This window comes from Telmatherina bonti, assembly GCF_933228915.1.
Source record: "Telmatherina bonti genome assembly, chromosome: 9".
NCBI classification, from domain to species: domain Eukaryota; kingdom Metazoa; phylum Chordata; class Actinopteri; order Atheriniformes; family Telmatherinidae; genus Telmatherina; species Telmatherina bonti.
The window spans coordinates 5,354,551-5,375,461 of NC_136627.1; the positions used below are offsets into that span (position 1 = coordinate 5,354,551).

The following is a 20,911-nucleotide window of genomic DNA, read 5'->3' on the forward strand; positions in this document are numbered from 1 at the left end:
TGTGTGTCTTCTATGCCGTGGTTGCCTGTTCATCCACTAGTGGGCAGAACTGAGTTGTGTGTTCACTTCCACGTTCTGACACCAGTTGGTAGAGGTAATGCAGCACTATAAAGTTGTTTACAACCATCCCGAGACTTCAGAAAGAGAAACTTTTTTTGTTTTTTTTTGCTGTTTTCAACTTATTCTGTGTCTTTTCCTTCTTCAGGTGCTTAGACGTTTTGTTTTTTTTTGTTTGTTTTGTTTTACTTCTTCTTTGGTTTGCTCCTTCAGCTGGTTGCATGTCGGCTATATAACTCAACACTGCCCCCGTGGTTTCCGGGGGTATTGCTATGTATTGATAAGTAACAGATAGCTAAGCCCCTTGAAAACAGACCGCATTATGTAATCGATGCAGCAGACAGACGAAACTGTAGCCATCTTCTGCGTCTAGCATAAAGCCTTTGTTTATCCTAAATGTAGCCCTCAGTTTGACGTTACCACTTCCCGTTTGTCCATCAATGAGTCAACCACTGGAACTTACCCTGCGATTGTCAGCAGGACTGTGGTAGAACTGAGAGATGACCTGCTTGATGCCGTCCTTCACTTTGTCCCCTGAAAGCTGGAACTTGTCTGACACCAATGCAAAATTTGTACCGTAGTCATAGGACACGTAGACCTGCAGAAAAGGAGAAGAAGTCAACGCCTGCACTGAGTTTTTATCTTCATTACAGCATGTGCATTTGCAAAATTGCGATTATAGAATTCATAATTCCAAGATAGCAAATGCTGCCATTTTAATTCCATAACAAGCTTTGGTTGTTATTTTTACCAGCTGCTGGCTATGCAGTCGTCATAACAGGGAACATCAGCCAGCAAGCCTTTTAACGCACATCATAAAAGTGCTTTGTTCATCAGTTTCACAACTGTGAATGAAGGATATGAAACTGTGAAGTAACTCTTCCCGACAGACAACAAAATCACCAGCAGATGTGACATGATAGAGTAAGTTCTCAGAAAACACCAATTCCGAAAGTGACATTTTCCATTTTAAGGTCTTGACTTGAGTGTTACAGATCACCTTATACTATGTACTGGTTTACATTTATATTTTCTCATGTCATGGGTGATGATGTTTGTAGAGCAGACAAGAAAAAAAAGCTGCAACTCAGGTATAAACAGTGGTTTTCAGAATGAAAGTAATAAATTCTGGGATTAATGCTCCATGGATTGTTTAAATGGGTTTAAAATTAACTAAATCTGAATATTAAATCAAATGTGAATATTTGCAGATATTCTGAGCCCAAGAGCAAGGACAAGTGAAAGCAGTACAAGGAAACCTGCTGTCAAGTAGAAAAACTGTGTTTCATTAAAGACATGAATGTAGCTCACCAAGATTAGTTACAATCCACAATAAAGATCTGAACTTTTATGAAGCCCTCACAACTAAATCATTACAGAAAGTTTTCATTAAGGGTGTAACAGAACATGTATCTGTATTCCAGTTTTTCCGTACGAAGAAGTAGTTTCAGAACAGAGCTGAGTTCCTACACAGAAGAGAAACTGCCTAGCGATATAGACACAGCTTCCGGCAGCGGGCTAATGGCTAGCAGGACGTTTTGGCTAGTGGACGTTTTAGGTATAGGTAGTGGACGTTTTAGGTAGTGGACGTTTTGGGTAGTGGACGTTTTGGGTAGTGGACGTTTTGGGTAGTGGACATTTTAGGTACTGGTCGTTTTGGGTAGTGGACGTTTTGGGTAGTGGTCGTTTTGGGTGGTGGACGTTTTGGGTAGTGGACGTTTTGGATAGTGGACGTTTTGGATAGTGGATGTTTTGGGTAGTGGACGTTTTGGGTAGTGGACGTTTTGGGTAGTGGTCGTTTTGGGTGGTGGACGTTTTGGGTGGTGGACGTTTTGGGTAGTGGACGTTTTGGATAGTGGATGTTTTGGGTAGTGGACATTTTAGGTACTGGTCGTTTTGGGTAGTGGACGTTTTGGGTAGTGGTCGTTTTGGGTGGTGGACGTTTTGGGTGGTGGACGTTTTGGGTAGTGGACGTTTTGGATAGTGGATGTTTTGGGTAGTGGACGTTTTGGGTAGTGGACGTTTTGGGTAGTGGATGTTTTAGTTAGTGGACATTTTAGGTAGTGGACATTTTGTCTCATGGACATTTCGGTTAGTGGACCTTATGTCTAGTAGATGTTTAGCTAGTGAATGTTTTAGCTAGTGGACATTTTAGCTAATGGACGGTATGGAACAGTGGACGCTTTGGCTAGTGCACGTTATGGCTCATGGACATTTTGGTTAGTGGACCTTATGTCTAGTAGATGTTTTAGCTAGTGGACATTATTTTTAATAAATATTTTGGCAAGTGGATGTTTTAGCTAATGGGTGCTTTAGTTAGTGGATGTTATGTCTAGTAGAAGTTTTGGCAAGTGAATTTTTTTAGCTAGTGGACGCTTTGGCTAGGGGATGCCATGGAAAAGTGGACATTATGGCTCGTGGACGTTATGGCCAGTGGACGTTATGGCCAGTGGACGTTATGGCCAGTGGACGTTATGGCTAGTGGATGTTATGGCCAGTGGACCTTATGGCCAATGGACCTTATGGCCAGTGGATGTTATGGCCAGTGGACGTTATGGCCAGTGGACATTATGGCCAGTGGACGTTATGGCCAGTGGACGTTATGGCTAGTGGATGTTATGGCTAGTGGATGTTATGGCCAGTGGACGATATGGCCAGTGGACAATATGGCCAATGGACCTTATGGCCAGTGGACCTTATGGCCAGTGGATGTTATGGCCAGTGGACGATATGGCCAGTGGATGTTATGGCCAGTGGATGTTATGGCCAGTGGACGTTATGGCCAGTGGACGTTATGGCCAGTGGACGTTATGGCCAGTGGATGTTATGGCTAGTGGATGTTATGGCCAGTGGACCTTATGGCCAGTGGACCTTATGGCCAGTGGACCTTATGGCCAGTGGATGTTATGGCCAGTGGACCTTATGGCCAGTGGACCTTATGGCCAGTGGACCTTATGGCCAGTGGATGTTATGGCCAGTGGACGTTATGGCCAGTGGACGTTATGGCCAGTGGACGTTATGGCCAGTGGATGTTATGGCTAGTGGATGTTATGGCCAGTGGACAATATGGCCAATGGACCTTATGGCCAGTGGATGTTATGGCTAGTGGACGTTATGGCCAGTGGACGATATGGCCAATGGACGATATGGCCAATGGACCTTATGGCCAGTGGACGTTATGGCTAGTGGATGTTATGGCCAATGGACCTTATGGCCAGTGGACGTTATGGCTTGTGGATGCTATGGAACAGTGGACATTAGGGCTTGTGGACGTTATGGCTCGTGGACGTTATGTCCAGTGGATGTTATGGCTAGTTGGCGTTATGGGCAGTGGATGTTTCCTGTTTTAGCTAGTAGATGTTATGGCCAGTGGACGTTATGGCCAGTGGACGTTATGGCTTGTGGATGTTTTCGCTAGTGGACGTTATGTCTTGCATACACAGATTTTAGGAGAAACTGGAGCTTAAAGACCCTTTTCCATAATTAAAATCTCCTTTTCGGGTGAACAGTTTCACATTAAATTGTGTTAAAGAACAAAGACAAGTGGATAAGATTAAAGCACAGCACCAGGGAGCTGTTTGGGAGATCCGCTACACCTATACCCCACCCCCTTCATATATGAATGGACCCCTGGTCAGCCCTAGTCATTATCTTTTAATGTTACATTTTATAAAGATGATTTAATTATTATAGAAGAGTGATATGAGCCAGAATATTACAGGAGGATATAAGAGATAAATAATAAACTGCAAAGTGTGTTCTGGTGAACTTACAGAGCTGGTTTTGGGCCCAGTGGCTGAAGCGCTGTCTCGAGCCAGCGCCACTATGACGTTGCTCTTCTCTCCGGCCCAGTGGACCACCATCTGGTTATGAGAGTCATTCAGGTCGGCCTGCAAAAAATAAAAGAACAGAGAACAAACTATGTCAGCAGCAGTAGGAACATATTCGATAGTTCCAGTAATATCTGGAAGCTTTTGACAGCAGGGTTTACTCCAGAGCCGTGACCCCACTGAACGCAGATATGCAAAAATGCACACACACTCCTTGTTTATAATATCATCTCAGGTTGTGCACTGATTGTTGAATGTTGTTTTCGGCCTCTTGGGAATTGTTCCTTATGCGTTTGCACATTCAGGTCAAGCTTTTAATCTCGTACACATCTCGACTTGTGTTGAATGAAAACATCTGAAAGGCTCAAGAAATTAGCTGCAGTAAGAAATTTTCAAGAAATTTTCAAATTTTATTTTAAACTAAATTAATAAATACATAAATATATGAAATGTTTCAAGAGGTAATAACCGTCCAAAAAAGGAGCATATCAGCCCAGTTCTTTTAATGCAACACGGTGCATCAGCCGTTTGCAGGACGTGCTGGTGAACTGCGGTGACTGTGAGAAGCTCGATTCAACCAGACGAAACTCAAATGGCACATTAAAGATGTTCACATGGGAAAACAGAAAAGTTCGACAGGGTTTGGAGACCTTTGGTAAAATACCTGAAATATAATAATAATTCCTAATTGAATGGGAATTAATGGTCTATGCCTTTTTTTGGCTTGTCCTTTGTATATTTTTTATTTCCTCATTGTCATTTGTCCTTTGTTTGAGTACTGTACTTCTCTAAATGTTTATTCATCCAGAATGACTGTTTGCTATTGGAAATGTAAAAAAAAAAATTGCATATTGAATCTGAATCACAAACTACACATTTGTGCAGCTGCATGAGGAGGACTTCAGTGTGCAGCTTGTTCAGATTTAATCCGTTTACCGACATCAACAGATGCTTCAGACAGAAATACTGATTTTAAAGGTTCCTCTGATAACAGATCGAAGTTGTCAGATTACAAGTTAGATTTGAGGCCTTTTACGAGTGCAATTTTTAATATTATGCCATTCAGATAAGAAGACACTGAAAAAATATGACAAAATGTCACCACCAAACTAAATCACCTGCTGAGAACAGACTCTCCGTGTTGTGCACCTCCTGCAAAAGTGTTTGCATCTTTATGGCAGAGAGGACGGTTCTGCAGAGCAAAGCAGCTGACTACAGGTAAACCAGAACCAAGCCAGACGTTTCCTATAACACCCTGCAGATCAAGCTCCTCTTCCATGTAAAAGGTTGCCATAACACACACCCTTTAAGTGCACTTCCCTTCAGGCAGATCAATGAAGAAATTGGTTATTTCATCTTTCTCCTTGTCACTTGCCTGTCATCTCATCTCTTCACTGCTCCTCTTTCTTTATCTTTTATTGATGATTCTGAGAATCAGGGCAGTTTTTTTACACTTCGGTTCACGCTGCAGAGCAAACATCACATCACTGGGATCTGACCTCATCCGGTCAGTCGCATTGTGATTGCAACTGCAGCATCTGGAGACTCCAATCTGCACCAGCGTTCGACTGGAACCTTACAGGGGAAAATCCATCGAAGAAAAGGCTGAAACACTAACATCTCCTCCCACAGAGGCATCAAAAATCGATAAAACCAACACAGCTACAAGATATATGGTGTTCTGGTCAAGGGGAGAAGGTGAAGAGGAAAGAAGCATCATGCATGCAAGACTGGTGATGGTTTTATCCCACAGCACGGAAACACACTGCACGACGCCCGCAACAAACAAACGCAGCCTTTTTATCATGTAGCTTCACACAAAGACACGACTGTGAGCTGCTGTCATGACGCCTGTTTCACTCGCACACAACTTGTTTTTCCATGCTCTGCCTTTTCATCCTCCTCCTCCTCTCCATCTTCCTCAGTCTGTCTCTCCTCTGGGACAGCTCTGCTAAAGCCAACACAGTCTCTCAGGCAAAGGTGTTGCAGCAGTAAATGTCTGCATTTTAGACATGTTGGTCACCGTGAGCAGGCCAAAGGAGCGCCAGCAGCCCTGCAGACCAGCAACCACGCAGTCATGAGGATTGTTTGCCAGGTTGCAGTAAATCACAGAATGAAAGTTCTCTGTAAGGTTCCAGGAAGTCTGCTGATGAAGAAAAGACTAAACATGCATGGTTCAATCTCGGTGTGAAACATTTTTACTCCTCTAAAGCCTCCCATTGTACTCGTAAGCAACACACAGCTTCTCCTCTGGGTTCGGGCCAAGAGATCTTCACTTTGTGACATTTTTGTGGTGAGTTTGAAACCAAAACCACACTGTAGCGAGCATGACTGATACTTCCTTGATTTACAATCGTTCAGCTGAAACAGGAAGCCTGACACTTTCCATCGACATCCAGAACTGTTGTGCACCAGCCAGCGCACTGGTTTCCACTGCCTGTAATGATGTTTGGACAGTTTCACGCCACACCTGACAGCTTGTACCCTGAAGGGAACTTCAGTCCTGCTCAGTTTGCAGACAATAAAATCAATTCATTTCACCCTAAATCATATAAAAAACTAAATAAACACAGTAAAAAATAGACAAATGCTGTAATAAATAACTTAAAATAAATATGAACTAATTTAATAACAAATAAAAAATGTATTTAATAAAAAGAGTTAAAAGATAAGAAAGGCCAGAAGAGGTTTGTAGAAATGTTTGTGACACCAGGCGTTTAAGGAGTTAAAGTGACTTTTGAGAAGATGCTTTGAGAGGCAGGTTGTTTGCTTTACAGGAGGTAACTGCAGCCATATGGTGCACAAAAACAAATATTTACTCACATTTATCTATTTAATGCATAACAACCAGCAACTGAATTATACCACTAATCTAAACAGTAAAAAAAAAAAAAGAAAAAGAAAACATAAGAAACTACTAAGCTGGTCTTGAGGACAGTCAGCATTTACTTATAATTGCATTGTCCCAATCTTACGGATCTGGCCCTGAGGGGCGGAGCTTTACACGCTGCGGTTCTCTGATTGGTTGAAAGGATCATCCCTTTCTGTGTGACTCAGTAACAAGACTGAAGCAGGAGCACCTCCGTGTTGAATCCCTAACCCTAACCCCATGCTGGACCCAGAAGAAAACCTGTTGGATGACCAACATTTAACTCCTTTAGTTCTGGATCAAACCAACTTCTTTTTGTTATTCCAGGAAGGTATCACACCACAATAACACTACGCCATTATGTAACTGATGCATCTGTCTGATACACAGTCTCGCTGGTAAGGACTGACTGTGGAGATGCACCACAGGCAACAGAGGGGGACCGTTTTGACTGCTGCACCACTATACCTGCAGCGGGAAGCTGTTTGAGGAGGATCTTTTTCACTGCTGCACCACTAATCCTGCAGCAGGAAGCTGTTTGAGGGGGACCGTTTTCACTGCTGCACCACTAATCCTGCAGCAGGAAGCTGTTTGAGGGGGACCGTTTTCACTGCTGCACCACTAATCCTGCAGCAGGAAGCTGTTTGGGGGGACCGTTTTTACTGCTGCACCACTAATCCTGCAGCGGGAAGCTGTTTGAGGAGGATCTTTTTCACTGCTGCACCACTAATCCTGCAGCAGGAAGCTGTTTGAGGGGGACCGTTTTCACTGCTGCACCACTAATCCTGCAGCAGGAAGCTGTTTGAGGAGGATCTTTTTCACTGCTGCACCACTAATCCTGCAGCAGGAAGCTGTTTGAGGGGGACCGTTTTCACTGCTGCACCACTAATCCTGCAGCAGGAAGCTGTTTGAGGGGGACCGTTTTCACTGCTGCACCACTAATCCTGCAGCAGGAAGCTGTTTGAGGGGGACCGTTTTCACTGCTGCACCACTAATCCTGCAGCGGGAAGCTGTTTGAGGGGGACTGTTTTCACTGCTGCACCACTAATCCTGCAGCGGGAAGCTGTTTGAGGGGGCCATTTTCACTGCTGCACCACTAATCCTGCAGCGGGAAGCTGTTTGAGGAGGATCTTTTTCACTGCTGCACCACTAATCCTGCAGCAGGAAGCTGTTTGAGGGGGACCGTTTTCACTGCTGCACCACTAATCCTGCAGCAGGAAGCTGTTTGAGGGGGACCGTTTTCACTGCTGCACCACTAATCCTGCAGCAGGAAGCTGTTTGAGGGGGACCGTTTTTACTGCTGTGCCGATAATCCTGCAGCAGAGCAACTGTGTTGAAGGAGACTCTGAAGGTGAAACTGAAGTGCAGTAAGTGAAGCTACAGCTAGTTATGATGGTGCTGATGTTGTCTGAAGATAGTTTTAAAGGTGGAATGTGGACCACACTGCTAGCTACTGTAAATCATGTCCAAATAAAGTTGTTGAGATAAAATTAGCTGCATCTGCATTAAATATACCTGTTATTTTTGGTTTGGTTTGTCCCTTCTGGGCTTCTGTACTGGAGTTATCAGCAGCAGAAATAAAGGACAAGAGAAAAAGCAGCACACAGCTCTGCTCCATCCTTTTGCTCAGGCTTCTGTTTCATTAGTACTTTTGGACAAAGCAGCTGCTCCACGTTAACTGTAAAAAAAAAAACCTTTCAGATGATCCCACGAGAACAGTTCTGGTCTTTCCAGAACACTTTATCAGCTTGCTTCAGAGGTTTAATCGGTCTTGCTTGTTTATGTCGCCGTCTGATCAGACAAGCGGAATTTTCTCTTTACAAACAAGTCATTACGTGTAGCTGAGTCGCTGGCCACATTCCTCGTCTGAGCTCGGACCCAAATAAAACCAACCTGTGGTCCTCTGCAGCTGCAGGAGCTTTAACTTGTGCATTTTATAGGTTATATCAACCTCATTTATGCACATTTATCAACTATTTGATATAAAATCAGTTTAGTTAATCCAAAGCAGACCTGAAACATCGGAGGACAGAACTGAACTCTGCTCAAAGCTTTCAAACCAGTTAGGATTTATCAGGCTGGACAGCATGAAACCAAAACCACTCTGGTGGCAGCATTCCTCCCCTCCCTCCTCTAGCTCGCTGATATCCTTTAGGTGGGGAGGAGACTGGCTCGGTGTCTGGTACTACCAAGGAGTTGAACACAGCAACAATACAGTAGGGCACCACAGTCCCGCCCCACCCGATATGAGCTGTTCATTATTCAGCTGAGATGGAGGGGGGGGGCACCATGGCCAGGGGAGCATCGTCCGTCTGAAACAATGACATCATCTCTGCAGGATTGGCAGGCAGCAAAGGCTTGCTGAAAACTCTCCAGGTTTGCATAATTTGCAAGTGAGTCTCCAGGAACATTTATGGCTCCTACGTTATGACACAATGGAGCCACTGTTCCCCTACGGCAGTGTTTCTCAGTTCCAGTCCTCAGGCCCCCCTGCCCTTCATGTTTTAGACACGATCCTCCTCCAAAGCACCTCAGTAGGATTATTGAACTTCCTCATCAAGTTATTTGCAGCGTGTTAACGAGCCTTTTATTTCATTCAGGTGTGTTAAGGTAGGGTTGCCTATAAAACATGCAGAGCAGGGGGGCCTGAGGACGGGAATTGAGAAACATTGCCCTACAGGGTGACAGCACACCTCCAGGCTTGTTTCAGATTTGCAAAGCCAGGTATTTCAGTGCTGGTCCACAGAAACTCGGACTAGACATTTTGTGGTTAATTAGATTAAACCAAGCGATGACAAGGTCCAAACCTACACTGCAAGAATCTCCTACACAACCATAATCACAACGTTTTAGATATTGTATTTGTTTTATAGATATAGGATTTCTTTTTTGTAAGTAGATTATTTGGTCTTTTTGACTTTTTTTAACTGACATTTAAGTCTTGCTCAGAAAAATCAGATCAAACATACGCAGCTACAATCAATCTTATGCAGCTAAAATCATCCCTATGCAGCTAGAGTCAATCCTATACAGCTAGAATCAGCCCTATGCAGCTAGAATCAGCCCTATGCAGCTAGAATCAGCCCTATGCAGCCAGAATCAACCCTAAGCAGCTATAATAAACCCTATGTAGCAAGAATAAACCCTATGTAGCTAGAATCAACCCTAAGCAGGTTGAATCAATTCTATGCAACTAGAATCAATCCTATACAGCTAGAATCTATCCTATGAACCTAGAATCAACCCTAAACAGGTTGAATCAATCCTATGCAGCTAGAATCAATCCCTTTCTGCGAGAATCAAACCTATGCAGCTAGAATCAGCCCTATACAGCTATAATCAGGCCTAAGCAGCTAGAATCAATCCTTTGCAGCTAGAATTACTCCTTTGCAGCTATAATCTATCATATGAACTTAGAATCAATCCTATGCAGCCAGAATCAATCCCTATGCAGCTAGAATCAATCCTATGCAGCTAGAATCAATCCTATGCAGCTAGAATAAACCCTATACAACTAGAATCAATCCCTGTGCAGCTAGAATCAACACTATACAGCTAGAATCAATCCCTATGCAGCTAGAATCAATCCTATGCAGCTAGAATCAATCCTATGCAGCTAGAATCAGCCCTATACAGCTAAAATCAGCCCTATACAGCTATAATCAGGCCTAAGCAGCTAGAATCAATCCTTTGCAGCTAGAATTAATCCTTTGCAGCTATAATCTATCATATGAACTTAGAATCAATCCCTATGCAGCTAGAATCAATCCTATGCAGCTAAAATCAATCCTATGCAGCTAAAATCAACCCTATACAGCTAGAATCAATCCTATGCAGCTAGAATCAAACCTATGCAGCTAGAATCAAACCTATGCAGCTAGAATCAATCCCCTATTCAGCTAGAATCAATCCCCTATTCAGCTAGAATAAACCCTATACAGCTAGAATCAATCCTATGCAGCTAGAATCAATCCTATGCAGCTAGAATCAGCCCTATACAGCTAGAATCAATCCCTGTGCAGCTAGAATCAACCCTATACAGCTAGAATCAATCCCTATGCAGCTAGAATCAGCCCTATACAGCTATAGTCAGGCCTAAGCAGCTAGAATCAATTCTTTGCAGCTAGAATTAATCCTTTGCAGCTAGAATCTATCATATGCAGCTAGAATCAATCCTATGCAGCCAGAATCAAACCTATGCATCTAGAATCAATCATATGCAGCTAGAATCAAACCTATGCAGCTAGAATCAATCCTATGCAGCTAGAATCAACCCTATGCAACTAGAATCAATCCTATGCAGCTAGAATCAATCCTATGCAGCTAGAATCAGCCCTATACAGCTAGAATCAATCCCTGTGCAGCTAGAATCAACACTATACAGCTAGAATCAATCCCTATGCAGCTAGAATCAGCCCTATACAGCTATAGTCAGGCCTAAGCAGCTAGAATCAATTCTCTGCAGCTAGAATTAATCCTTTGCAGCTATAATCTATCATATGAACTTAGAATCAATCCTATGCAGCCAGAATCAATCCCTATGCAGCTAGAATCAATCCTATGCAGCTAGAATCAATCCCTATGCAGCTAGAATCAATCCCTATGCAGCTAGAATCAATCCCTATGCAGCTAGAATCAACCCTATACAGCTAGAATCAATCCCTATGCAGCTAGAATCAATCCTATGCAGCCAGAATCAATCATATGCAGCTAAAATCAACCCTATACAGCTAGAATCAATCCCTATGCAGCTAGAATCAATCCCTATGCAGCTAGAATCAATCCCTATGCAGCTAGAATCAGCCCTATACAGCTAGAATCAATCCCTGTGCAGCTAGAATCGACACTATACAGCTAGAATCAATCCCTATGCAGCTAGAATCAGCCCTATACAGCTATAGTCAGGCCTAAGCAGCTAGAATCAATTCTCTGCAGCTAGAATTAATCCTTTCCAGCTATAATCTATCATATGAACTTAGAATCAATCCTATGCAGCCAGAATCAATCCCTATGCAGCTAGAATCAATCCTATGCAGCTAGAATCAATCCCTATGCAGCTAGAATCAATCCCTATGCAGCTAGAATCAATCCCTATGCAGCTAGAATCAACCCTATACAGCTAGAATCAATCCCTATGCAGCTAGAATCAATCCTTTGCAGCTAGAATCAATCATATGCAGCTAAAATCAACCCTATACAGCTAGAATCAATCCCTATGCAGCTAGAATCAATCCTATGCAGCTAGAATCAATCCTATGCAGCTAGAATCAATCCTATGCAGCTAGAATCAATCCCTATGCAGCTAGAATCAGCCCTATACAGCTATAGTCAGGCCTAAGCAGCTAGAATCAATTCTTTGCAGCTAGAATTAATCCTTTGCAGCTATAATCTATCATATGCAGCTAGAATCAAACCTATGCAGCCAGAATCAAACCTATGCATCTAGAATCAATCATATGCAGCTAGAATCAAACCTATGCAGCTAGAATCAATCCTATGCAGCTAGAATCAACCCTATGCAGCTAGAATCAATCCTATGCAGCTAGAATCAATCCTATGCAGCTAGAATCAGCCCTATACAGCTAGAATCAATCCCTGTGCAGCTAGAATCAACACTATACAGCTAGAATCAATCCCTATGCAGCTAGAATCAGCCCTATACAGCTATAGTCAGGCCTAAGCAGCTAGAATCAATTCTCTGCAGCTAGAATTAATCCTTTGCAGCTAGAATCAATCCCTATGCAGCTAGAATCAACCCTATACAGCTAGAATCAATCCCTATGCAGCTAGAATCAATCCTATGCAGCCAGAATCAATCATATGCAGCTAAAATCAACCCTATACAGCTAGAATCAATCCCTATGCAGCTAGAATCAATCCCTATGCAGCTAGAATCAATCCCTATGCAGCTAGAATCAGCCCTATACAGCTAGAATCAATCCCTGTGCAGCTAGAATCGACACTATACAGCTAGAATCAATCCCTATGCAGCTAGAATCAGCCCTATACAGCTATAGTCAGGCCTAAGCAGCTAGAATCAATTCTCTGCAGCTAGAATTAATCCTTTCCAGCTATAATCTATCATATGAACTTAGAATCAATCCTATGCAGCCAGAATCAATCCCTATGCAGCTAGAATCAATCCTATGCAGCTAGAATCAATCCCTATGCAGCTAGAATCAATCCCTATGCAGCTAGAATCAACCCTATACAGCTAGAATCAATCCCTATGCAGCTAGAATCAATCCTATGCAGCTAGAATCAATCATATGCAGCTAAAATCAACCCTATACAGCTAGAATCAATCCCTATGCAGCTAGAATCAATCCTATGCAGCTAGAATCAATCCTATGCAGCTAGAATCAATCCTATGCAGCTAGAATCAATCCCTATGCAGCTAGAATCAGCCCTATACAGCTATAGTCAGGCCTAAGCAGCTAGAATCAATTCTTTGCAGCTAGAATTAATCCTTTGCAGCTATAATCTATCATATGCAGCTAGAATCAAACCTATGCAGCCAGAATCAAACCTATGCATCTAGAATCAATCATATGCAGCTAGAATCAAACCTATGCAGCTAGAATCAATCCTATGCAGCTAGAATCAACCCTATGCAACTAGAATCAATCCTATGCAGCTAGAATCAATCCTATGCAGCTAGAATCAGCCCTATACAGCTAGAATCAATCCCTGTGCAGCTAGAATCAACACTATACAGCTAGAATCAATCCCTATGCAGCTAGAATCAGCCCTATACAGCTATAGTCAGGCCTAAGCAGCTAGAATCAATTCTCTGCAGCTAGAATTAATCCTTTGCAGCTATAATCTATCATATGAACTTAGAATCAATCCTATGCAGCCAGAATCAATCCCTATGCAGCTAGAATCAATCCTATGCAGCTAGAATCAATCCCTATGCAGCTAGAATCAATCCCTATGCAGCTAGAATCAACCCTATACAGCTAGAATCAATCCCTATGCAGCTAGAATCAATCCTATGCAGCCAGAATCAATCATATGCAGCTAAAATCAACCCTATACAGCTAGAATCAATCCCTATGCAGCTAGAATTAATCCTATGCAGCTAGAATCAATCCTATGCAGCCAGAATCAAACCTATGCAGCTAGAATCAATCATATGCAGCTAGAATCAAACCTATGCAGCTAGAATCAATCCCTATGCAGCTAGAATCAACCCTATGCAACTAGAATCAATCCTATGCAGCTAGAATCAATCCTATGCAGCTAGAATCAAACCTATGCAGCTAGAATCAAACCTATGCAGCTAGAATCAATCTTCCTGCAGCTAGAATCAACCCTATGCAGCTAGAATCAACCCTATGCAGCTAGAATCAAGGTCTGCAGGACGTAGATGGACACATGGGCTCATGAACATGTTGAGTGCATCTGCTTCCTACACTGTAGAACTTGCAATGTTGCAAGGGCACACTCCTGCACTGCCTTGATGATGCTGTAACATAAATGCTGCAGTTCTAATTCAGTATATTTAATTTTTAACCTACAGTTGCAATAAAACTGGTGTTACAGGACTTGTGATCCAGTCTTAGCTTCTCCTGTCCACATTTACAGCCCTAAAGAAAAGATCTGAATATTCCATCTATGATCTGTTTGCCAAAGTTGCTCCCCACCGAAAAGGCAGCGCCTGAAACGTCTTGACAGCAGCTGCACAAACTCATCCACAAAGAAATAATGGTGTTTTCACGCTGCAGCCACACACACACACACACACACACACACACACACACACACACACACACACACACACACACACACACACACACACACACACACAGGAAGTTCACTTTGACATGACTTTAAGGCTTCTGCTTTATGTCTAAATCTACACAAGATGCATCACACGTGTATGTGTATCTGTTGGCAGGACGATGCACATGCCTTTACACTGGTGTAAAACCCGCCATGGACGTCGCCGTCACATCAGGTGAGATTATAAACTGCACCACTCGAAGAACTGCCTTTCAGGTGCGGTGACAATTTTTTAGTTTTGGATCTCCAGATATTGAGCAGTGGTGTGCTCACTCCTGCAGCTGCTTGCTGAACAAATGAAATAAAGAGAAGCTGAAACCAGGAAAATGCAGAACAAAACCGCTGTGGTTTCCTGTTTATTAAACGACCGTGAAACATCAGGGAGACAACTGCAGCAAAACAAAGTCACACAAACACCTCATTGAGGCACTGGAACTGCTGTCTACGGAAGCCCAGAGGGAGAAATGAATGTTTCTAAACATGAATCATATAAAACAAACCTTCTACCAACAGACTATCAACAGGATCATTTTCCATCTGATACCAAAAGAGAAACATCTGGACCTCAAAGACTAGTTTCTGTTGTTTCTCTGCGATGGACCGGTGACCTGTCCAGGTATACCTGTCCAGGGGTACCTGACCAGTTGTAGCTGTCGAGATGTACCTCTCCAGATGTACCTGTCCAGGGGTATTTGTCCAGGTGTACCTGTCCAGGGGTATTTGTCCAGGTGTACCTGTCCAGGGGTATTTGTCCAGGTGTAACTGTCCAGGGGTACCTGTCCAGATGTACCTGTCCAGATGTACCTGTCCAGGGGTACCTTTCTAGGTGTACCTGTCCAGGGGTACCTCTCCAGGTGTACCTGTCCAGGGGTATCTGTCCAGGGGTATCTGTCCAGATGTACCTGTCCAGGGGTATCTGTCCAGATGTACCTGTCCAGGGGTACCTTTCTAGGTGTACCTGTCCAGGGGTACCTCTCCAGGTGTACCTGTCCAGGGGTATCTGTCCAGATGTACCTGTCCAGGGGTATTTGTCCAGATGTACCTGTCCAGGGGTATTTGTCCAGATGTACCTGTCCAGGTGTACCTGTCCAGGGGTATTTGTCCAGATGTACCTGTCCAGATATAACTGTCCAGGTGTACCTGCCTCTTGCCTGCCAGCTGCTAGTATAGGCTGCAGCTTTTAAGTAATCAGCAGGTATAGAAAATTAATGTTGTTGCCTTTGTGTTCAGATTATTTTTTAACCTTGACTGCAACACGTCCACAAATATCAAAGAATTAAATAAAATAATTAATAAAATTATATGAAAAACAATTCATCAAATTATTTTAATTAATTTAAAAATATAGCAAATAAATTAAAAAACTAACTAAAATAAAACAATAAAAAAATAAATTGAAATAAATAACAAACTGGAAAAAATAAAATACTAAAGTAAATTAAAATAAAAAACCTAAAATAAAATAAGAAGTGAATGTGAGGGTGACAGGTGACCTGTCCAGGTGTACCTGCCTCTCGCCTGCTAACTGCTGGGATAGACTTAGGAAACAAAGGGCCCTGAGTCTCACTACAAATCCCAGCATGCCCAGCCATTTACACCTAGGTGTGAAAAGAGGGGTGTATACACCCTCTTATAAGACAATGGCACTGCTAATTGGCCGAGGGCCCACCTTTACTGCAGGGTCTCTCACCGACATCACTGAGACTTTAACAGCCCCAGTCACAAAGACCACCTTCTTACATCCGAGACACGTTGCAACTGTTATCTACTTTTCCACACTGGACAAGTCAAGGCCCCATTGGATCCAACAAAGATTTGCTGTCTCTGTATCAGGCTTCTGTGTCTGGGCAGAGATGGTTAGAGAGTAATTTCTTTTCTTTTACTGTTGTTAAGGGACCATATTAGCTAACAGTCTAGCTAATAAAAGCGGGATGCCGCTATCTCTCTTTGATTTGTGTTGTTTTGTTACTGCTGGTTTGGTTATTTTTATATTTCGTTCTGAGTTTATCTCCATTTATTTAATTTCTGGAATGAATATTAAGCTCATTGTTTTGCAAACCTGTTGACATTGACTGTTTAGCTATCTGAGTTACCTTTCTAAATTCCAGCCACAACCGTGGGAGTTGATCTCACGTTTGTGCCTGAGTAAGGACCACAGAACTGGCAATTCAAGTCATTTTCTCACTACTTTCTCATCTCCTGCTTCTCCTTTTGTCTCCCTCAAAATTCCCAGACCTGAGAATCTTAAGACCGTTATCCGCCATTTTATCCCCCTTCCTGTCAGTCATTTAGTAATCTGCTAAATTAGCATTAGCACCAGCTAAGCTAACATTATCATGCTACTTGGAGCTTGAGCTTCCTCTTTCATGTTGGGTGTCTGCAATTTTGTTCTCCTTTCTGTAAGTCATTTAGTAATCTGCTAAATTAGCATTAGCACCAGCTAAGCTAACATTAGCATCAAACAGCTAATCCTAGCTAAAGCTTGTGCTCAATTCCCCATCATCTAGACCTTTAGGTCATCTTTTATCTTGCTAAGTTAGTGCCAGTACCGCCCTTAGAGCCAACACCCTTAACCGACTAACTACCCGCTAGTCACCGTAGGCTAGGTGTGCTAAGCTACGGCAACCTCAGAACAAGTGCCCTACAGTCACTCATAGCCAACCCCATTTTCTGCTAAGCTAGCCTGTACTCAGCAGCTAGCACTATTAGCGGCTAAGCTAGCATGTAACCTACAGCTAGCCTCATAAATCAAAGCTCATTGTCAAAGTGATTCACACACACACACACACACACACACACACACACACACACACACACACACACACAAATCCCTACCACCAACCTTCATTTAATGTCTCATTGTCTTAACCATTTTCTTCATATATTTTTGTAGTTAGATTGACAGTATTCTAGCACAGGAAATTTGAGTGCATCACATTGATTGAATTAATTGACATTAACCTGTTGATGACAATCTGTTTAATAAATTCTGGTGTATCTTAAATGGAAGTTGTCTGTGCTTATTTTGCATTTGTCTGTGTCAGATTGCCGGTGACAAAGCCAGTGGTAAATCTCAGCCTTCACTGCTGACTCTTGAGACTGAGGCATTGCTCAGTATCTTTGTTCCTGACTTGTCAGGTGGTGCCACAAACTTTGGTTTACTTGGTAAATCTAACATACATCCTCAACACTTGTCTATGGACATCTGTTGATGATAGAGTCAAATACTGAACAATCCATCTAGCCCCAACACATGAATGAATGAATGAACGAAGACACAGTTGTGCTCATATGTCTTCATCCCCGTTCATTAAAGAAAAGGCTGAATTTACAACAGTCACTCAAATAACTGGAGACTTAAAAAAGGAACAATAACTAAAAATTTGCAAAAATATAATTTAGTAATATAAGACACTGTTTTTTCATTTAATTGAGTTGAATAAAGAAAAAAAAACAAACAAACAAATTGATCCTGGACAAATTAGAGCACTTTTCGGGACAAAATATCTGTCAACAGGTGCAGAAGTCTGACTGAGAGGAACAGAAAACACCTGACTGGAGCGGAAACATTAAAGGATTGTTCAACTAAATATTACTTTATGAGTGATGTAATATGAAATAAATTATCTTATTTGTTTGCTTTAAAAAAAATATTTCTATTGAACCAGATTTAGAAAATAATGTAATGATTTTCATAAATTTTTTATTTATTATTTTAGTCAATTCAGCTTATTTTACAGGCAGCTGTTTTTTTCCTTCTTTAATGAAAGGGTATGAATAAATATGAGCACAACTGTGAAATGAATATAAATAATATAATATAAACTAAAATAAATAAATGTACAAAAAAATTATCTAAACTAAACTAAGATTAACTAAAATGAAAAATAAAATAAAATGCAATAATAACCCTAAAAATAACCGAATAAAATAAAATGCCTGTAAAGAGCGAAACAGCTTCTCTCTTCAGTAAAAGTTGCTTTAGCGAACGATTTCTCCTCCCAGCCGACAGGCAGCCGTCGCCCGACGATCGATGTGAGCAGAAAGTGCAGGAGATGCAGAGCGGAGATAAGAGTCTTTACTTCTGAAAGATAAACACGTGTACATGTGGTGCATGATCTTCCTGCCACAGCTCGGTGACGTGCCGACCCAACCAGCTGAACAGGCTGCAGACAGCACCGGGTCCTGCTACAGACGGAGGACAGGAGGACAGGTCCACCCCCAGAGAGCTGCGGCCTGGAGACGAACGTGTAAATAAAAGCTGGAGCATCTAAACAAACCCCCTCCCCCAACCAGGCCTACCGCACCGACGAGCCCAGATCCCACTTCCTGGAGACTGCCCACCTCCGTTTGCACTGTTAGTGTCACTTTGACACAGAAACAGTCATCAACAACAACGCTAATTCTGAGTACTGTCAGCACACACACACACACACACACACACACACACACACACACACTTCCTCCCCTGCATTTGGTCGGAGCAGACCTTTCTGTACAATAAACCTGCTTTGTTTTGGGATCTCAGAAGCGTTTTCTTGTCACAGAAACCAAAAAAACACTCAATAGAAAATCTATAAGATGAATTTATTTATGGATCATTTGCAGATTGACCATCCTCACCCAGACATGCCTACAGAACAGGCGTCCACTGGACCGGACATGAAAAGGCTACGTCCAGGCGGAGTTTGGTTCCTCTCAGAGGTTTTACAGGAGTCACTGTCCACAGAAGACAGGACATGTCTCCAGAGCCGGTTAATTCACACTTCTATTCTATTCTATTCTATTGTCATTTAGCAGTCGCTCTTATTCAAAGCGACTTACATAGGAGAGTGAGAACACACACACTCACACTCGATTGGCACATCAGGGGTCATCTAGGGGTTTAGTATCTTGCCCAAGGATACTTTGGCAGATAGTCAAGGGAAGCCTGGAAGACTCTTCCTCCGGAGCTACAACCTCTCATGGTCATAATAATAATTTTTAAAAAAAAAAAAAAAAAAGCACTATATTACATAATAAAATAAAATAAAATAAAGGGAAATTTAATAATAATGCTGATATGATAATAAATACATATAAAACAAAAAATAAACGGGAAAAAAGATAAATAAAATAAATCTCTGACTCCAACCAGGTGGGAAAGTAACTACAGACTGAGGTGACCAGTAATGTAAAATATTATCCAGTTTGAGCATTAACTGAAGTAACTGGGAGGATAACTGGTCGGTACAACCGCAGACAGAACAAACAGTTCTCAGCTTTCAGCACAGTGGTGGAGGGATGATGATCTGGGCCACTTCTGCAGCCGACCACCAACGCCATGGTCAGACCATGGACCAGCAGCAGGACCATGACCCAGAATGAAACTGGAACCAGTTGTGACTGAAACCATTTCCCAGTTCATCTCCTGGTTTTTCCAACAAACAGACCTTCATGCTCAGGTGGAAGCAGGAAGCTTCTGCACGCGCCAGGCAGAGGCTACTGCCTCTTCTGCCAACTTCCTAACTGGAAACCAGTTAAAAGGGGGGTATCAGGTTTGTTCTGCGCGAGCGGGCAACCAGGTGAGGGAAACGCTTCCGTTAAACTGGTTAAACTGGGACGTAAATAAATAAAGCAGCAGGAAAGGCTGCTGGGGCAACTTGCAGCAAGGTGCGTGGCAAGCCGCGAGCTCTGCCTGTTCTTTACCCTTGCCAGGTAAGGTCAGTCCAGTTTACATCCATCATCATCATCATCATCATCATCATTACCTGGCTGTACACCTTGGGCATGGCCGCCTCAGCCGCGCTCCGCCGGCTTCGATGCTCCGGGTGCTCGCCGGAGCCCGACCCGCCTTGAGGAGCACCTCGAGCGGCCAGAGGGAGCGCTGGAGCCGCGGCGCCCCCTCCATCTGCGTCTCTTAGATCCTTACTGGTTTGAATGGTGAAAAATCCTCTGTTCTGCGGCGGCACGTGGCGCAGCTCCGGGTGAAGGTGAAGAGTCGACGAATTTATTCCTGAAGCCGCGATAAGCAGGAGCCAGACGTAGAAGAGGAGAGGGGACCGCATCCCGCCTGCTCGCCTCATCGCCATGTTTGTGTTTGTTTGGCTTCAGATGGAGAGAGGAGCTCCTTCTACTGGCTGCGATGCTGCTGGTGCGTTCACAGGCCACGGGAAGGTCGGGAACAATCACACTCCTCCCCGCAGTGTGGGTTTCTGCTGCTCTGTCACGCGCCAAAGCAGTTCTAGCTCATTTCTCTGGGATCCACGCGGGGAATGGTTTCATCAACAGACACGAGGACTGTAGAGAAACGTCGCGTGGGAGGTTCAGATAAACACAGAAGGAAGCAGAGAACAAAAAGTACAATAACCGTAAACGTCTCGCAGAA

General features: G+C 43.0%; 1 protein-coding gene across 1 annotated transcript in view; it reads right to left on the minus strand.

Annotated features, from left to right (window-relative positions):
- The window catches only part of LOC306760681 (sortilin-related receptor-like), a gene marked incomplete at both ends in the record, with an annotated part of 49,932 nt that extends 29,317 nt beyond the window's left edge, over nucleotides 1-20,615 (minus strand). The window contains 3 exons of the mRNA XM_079246646.1: nucleotides 521-655; nucleotides 3,831-3,947; nucleotides 20,295-20,615. Of these exons, the coding sequence (XP_079102772.1) occupies nucleotides 521-655; nucleotides 3,831-3,947; nucleotides 20,295-20,615 (573 nt within the window). The remainder of the gene's footprint in view (nucleotides 1-520; nucleotides 656-3,830; nucleotides 3,948-20,294) is intronic.
- Between the last annotated feature and the right edge of the window lie 296 nt (nucleotides 20,616-20,911).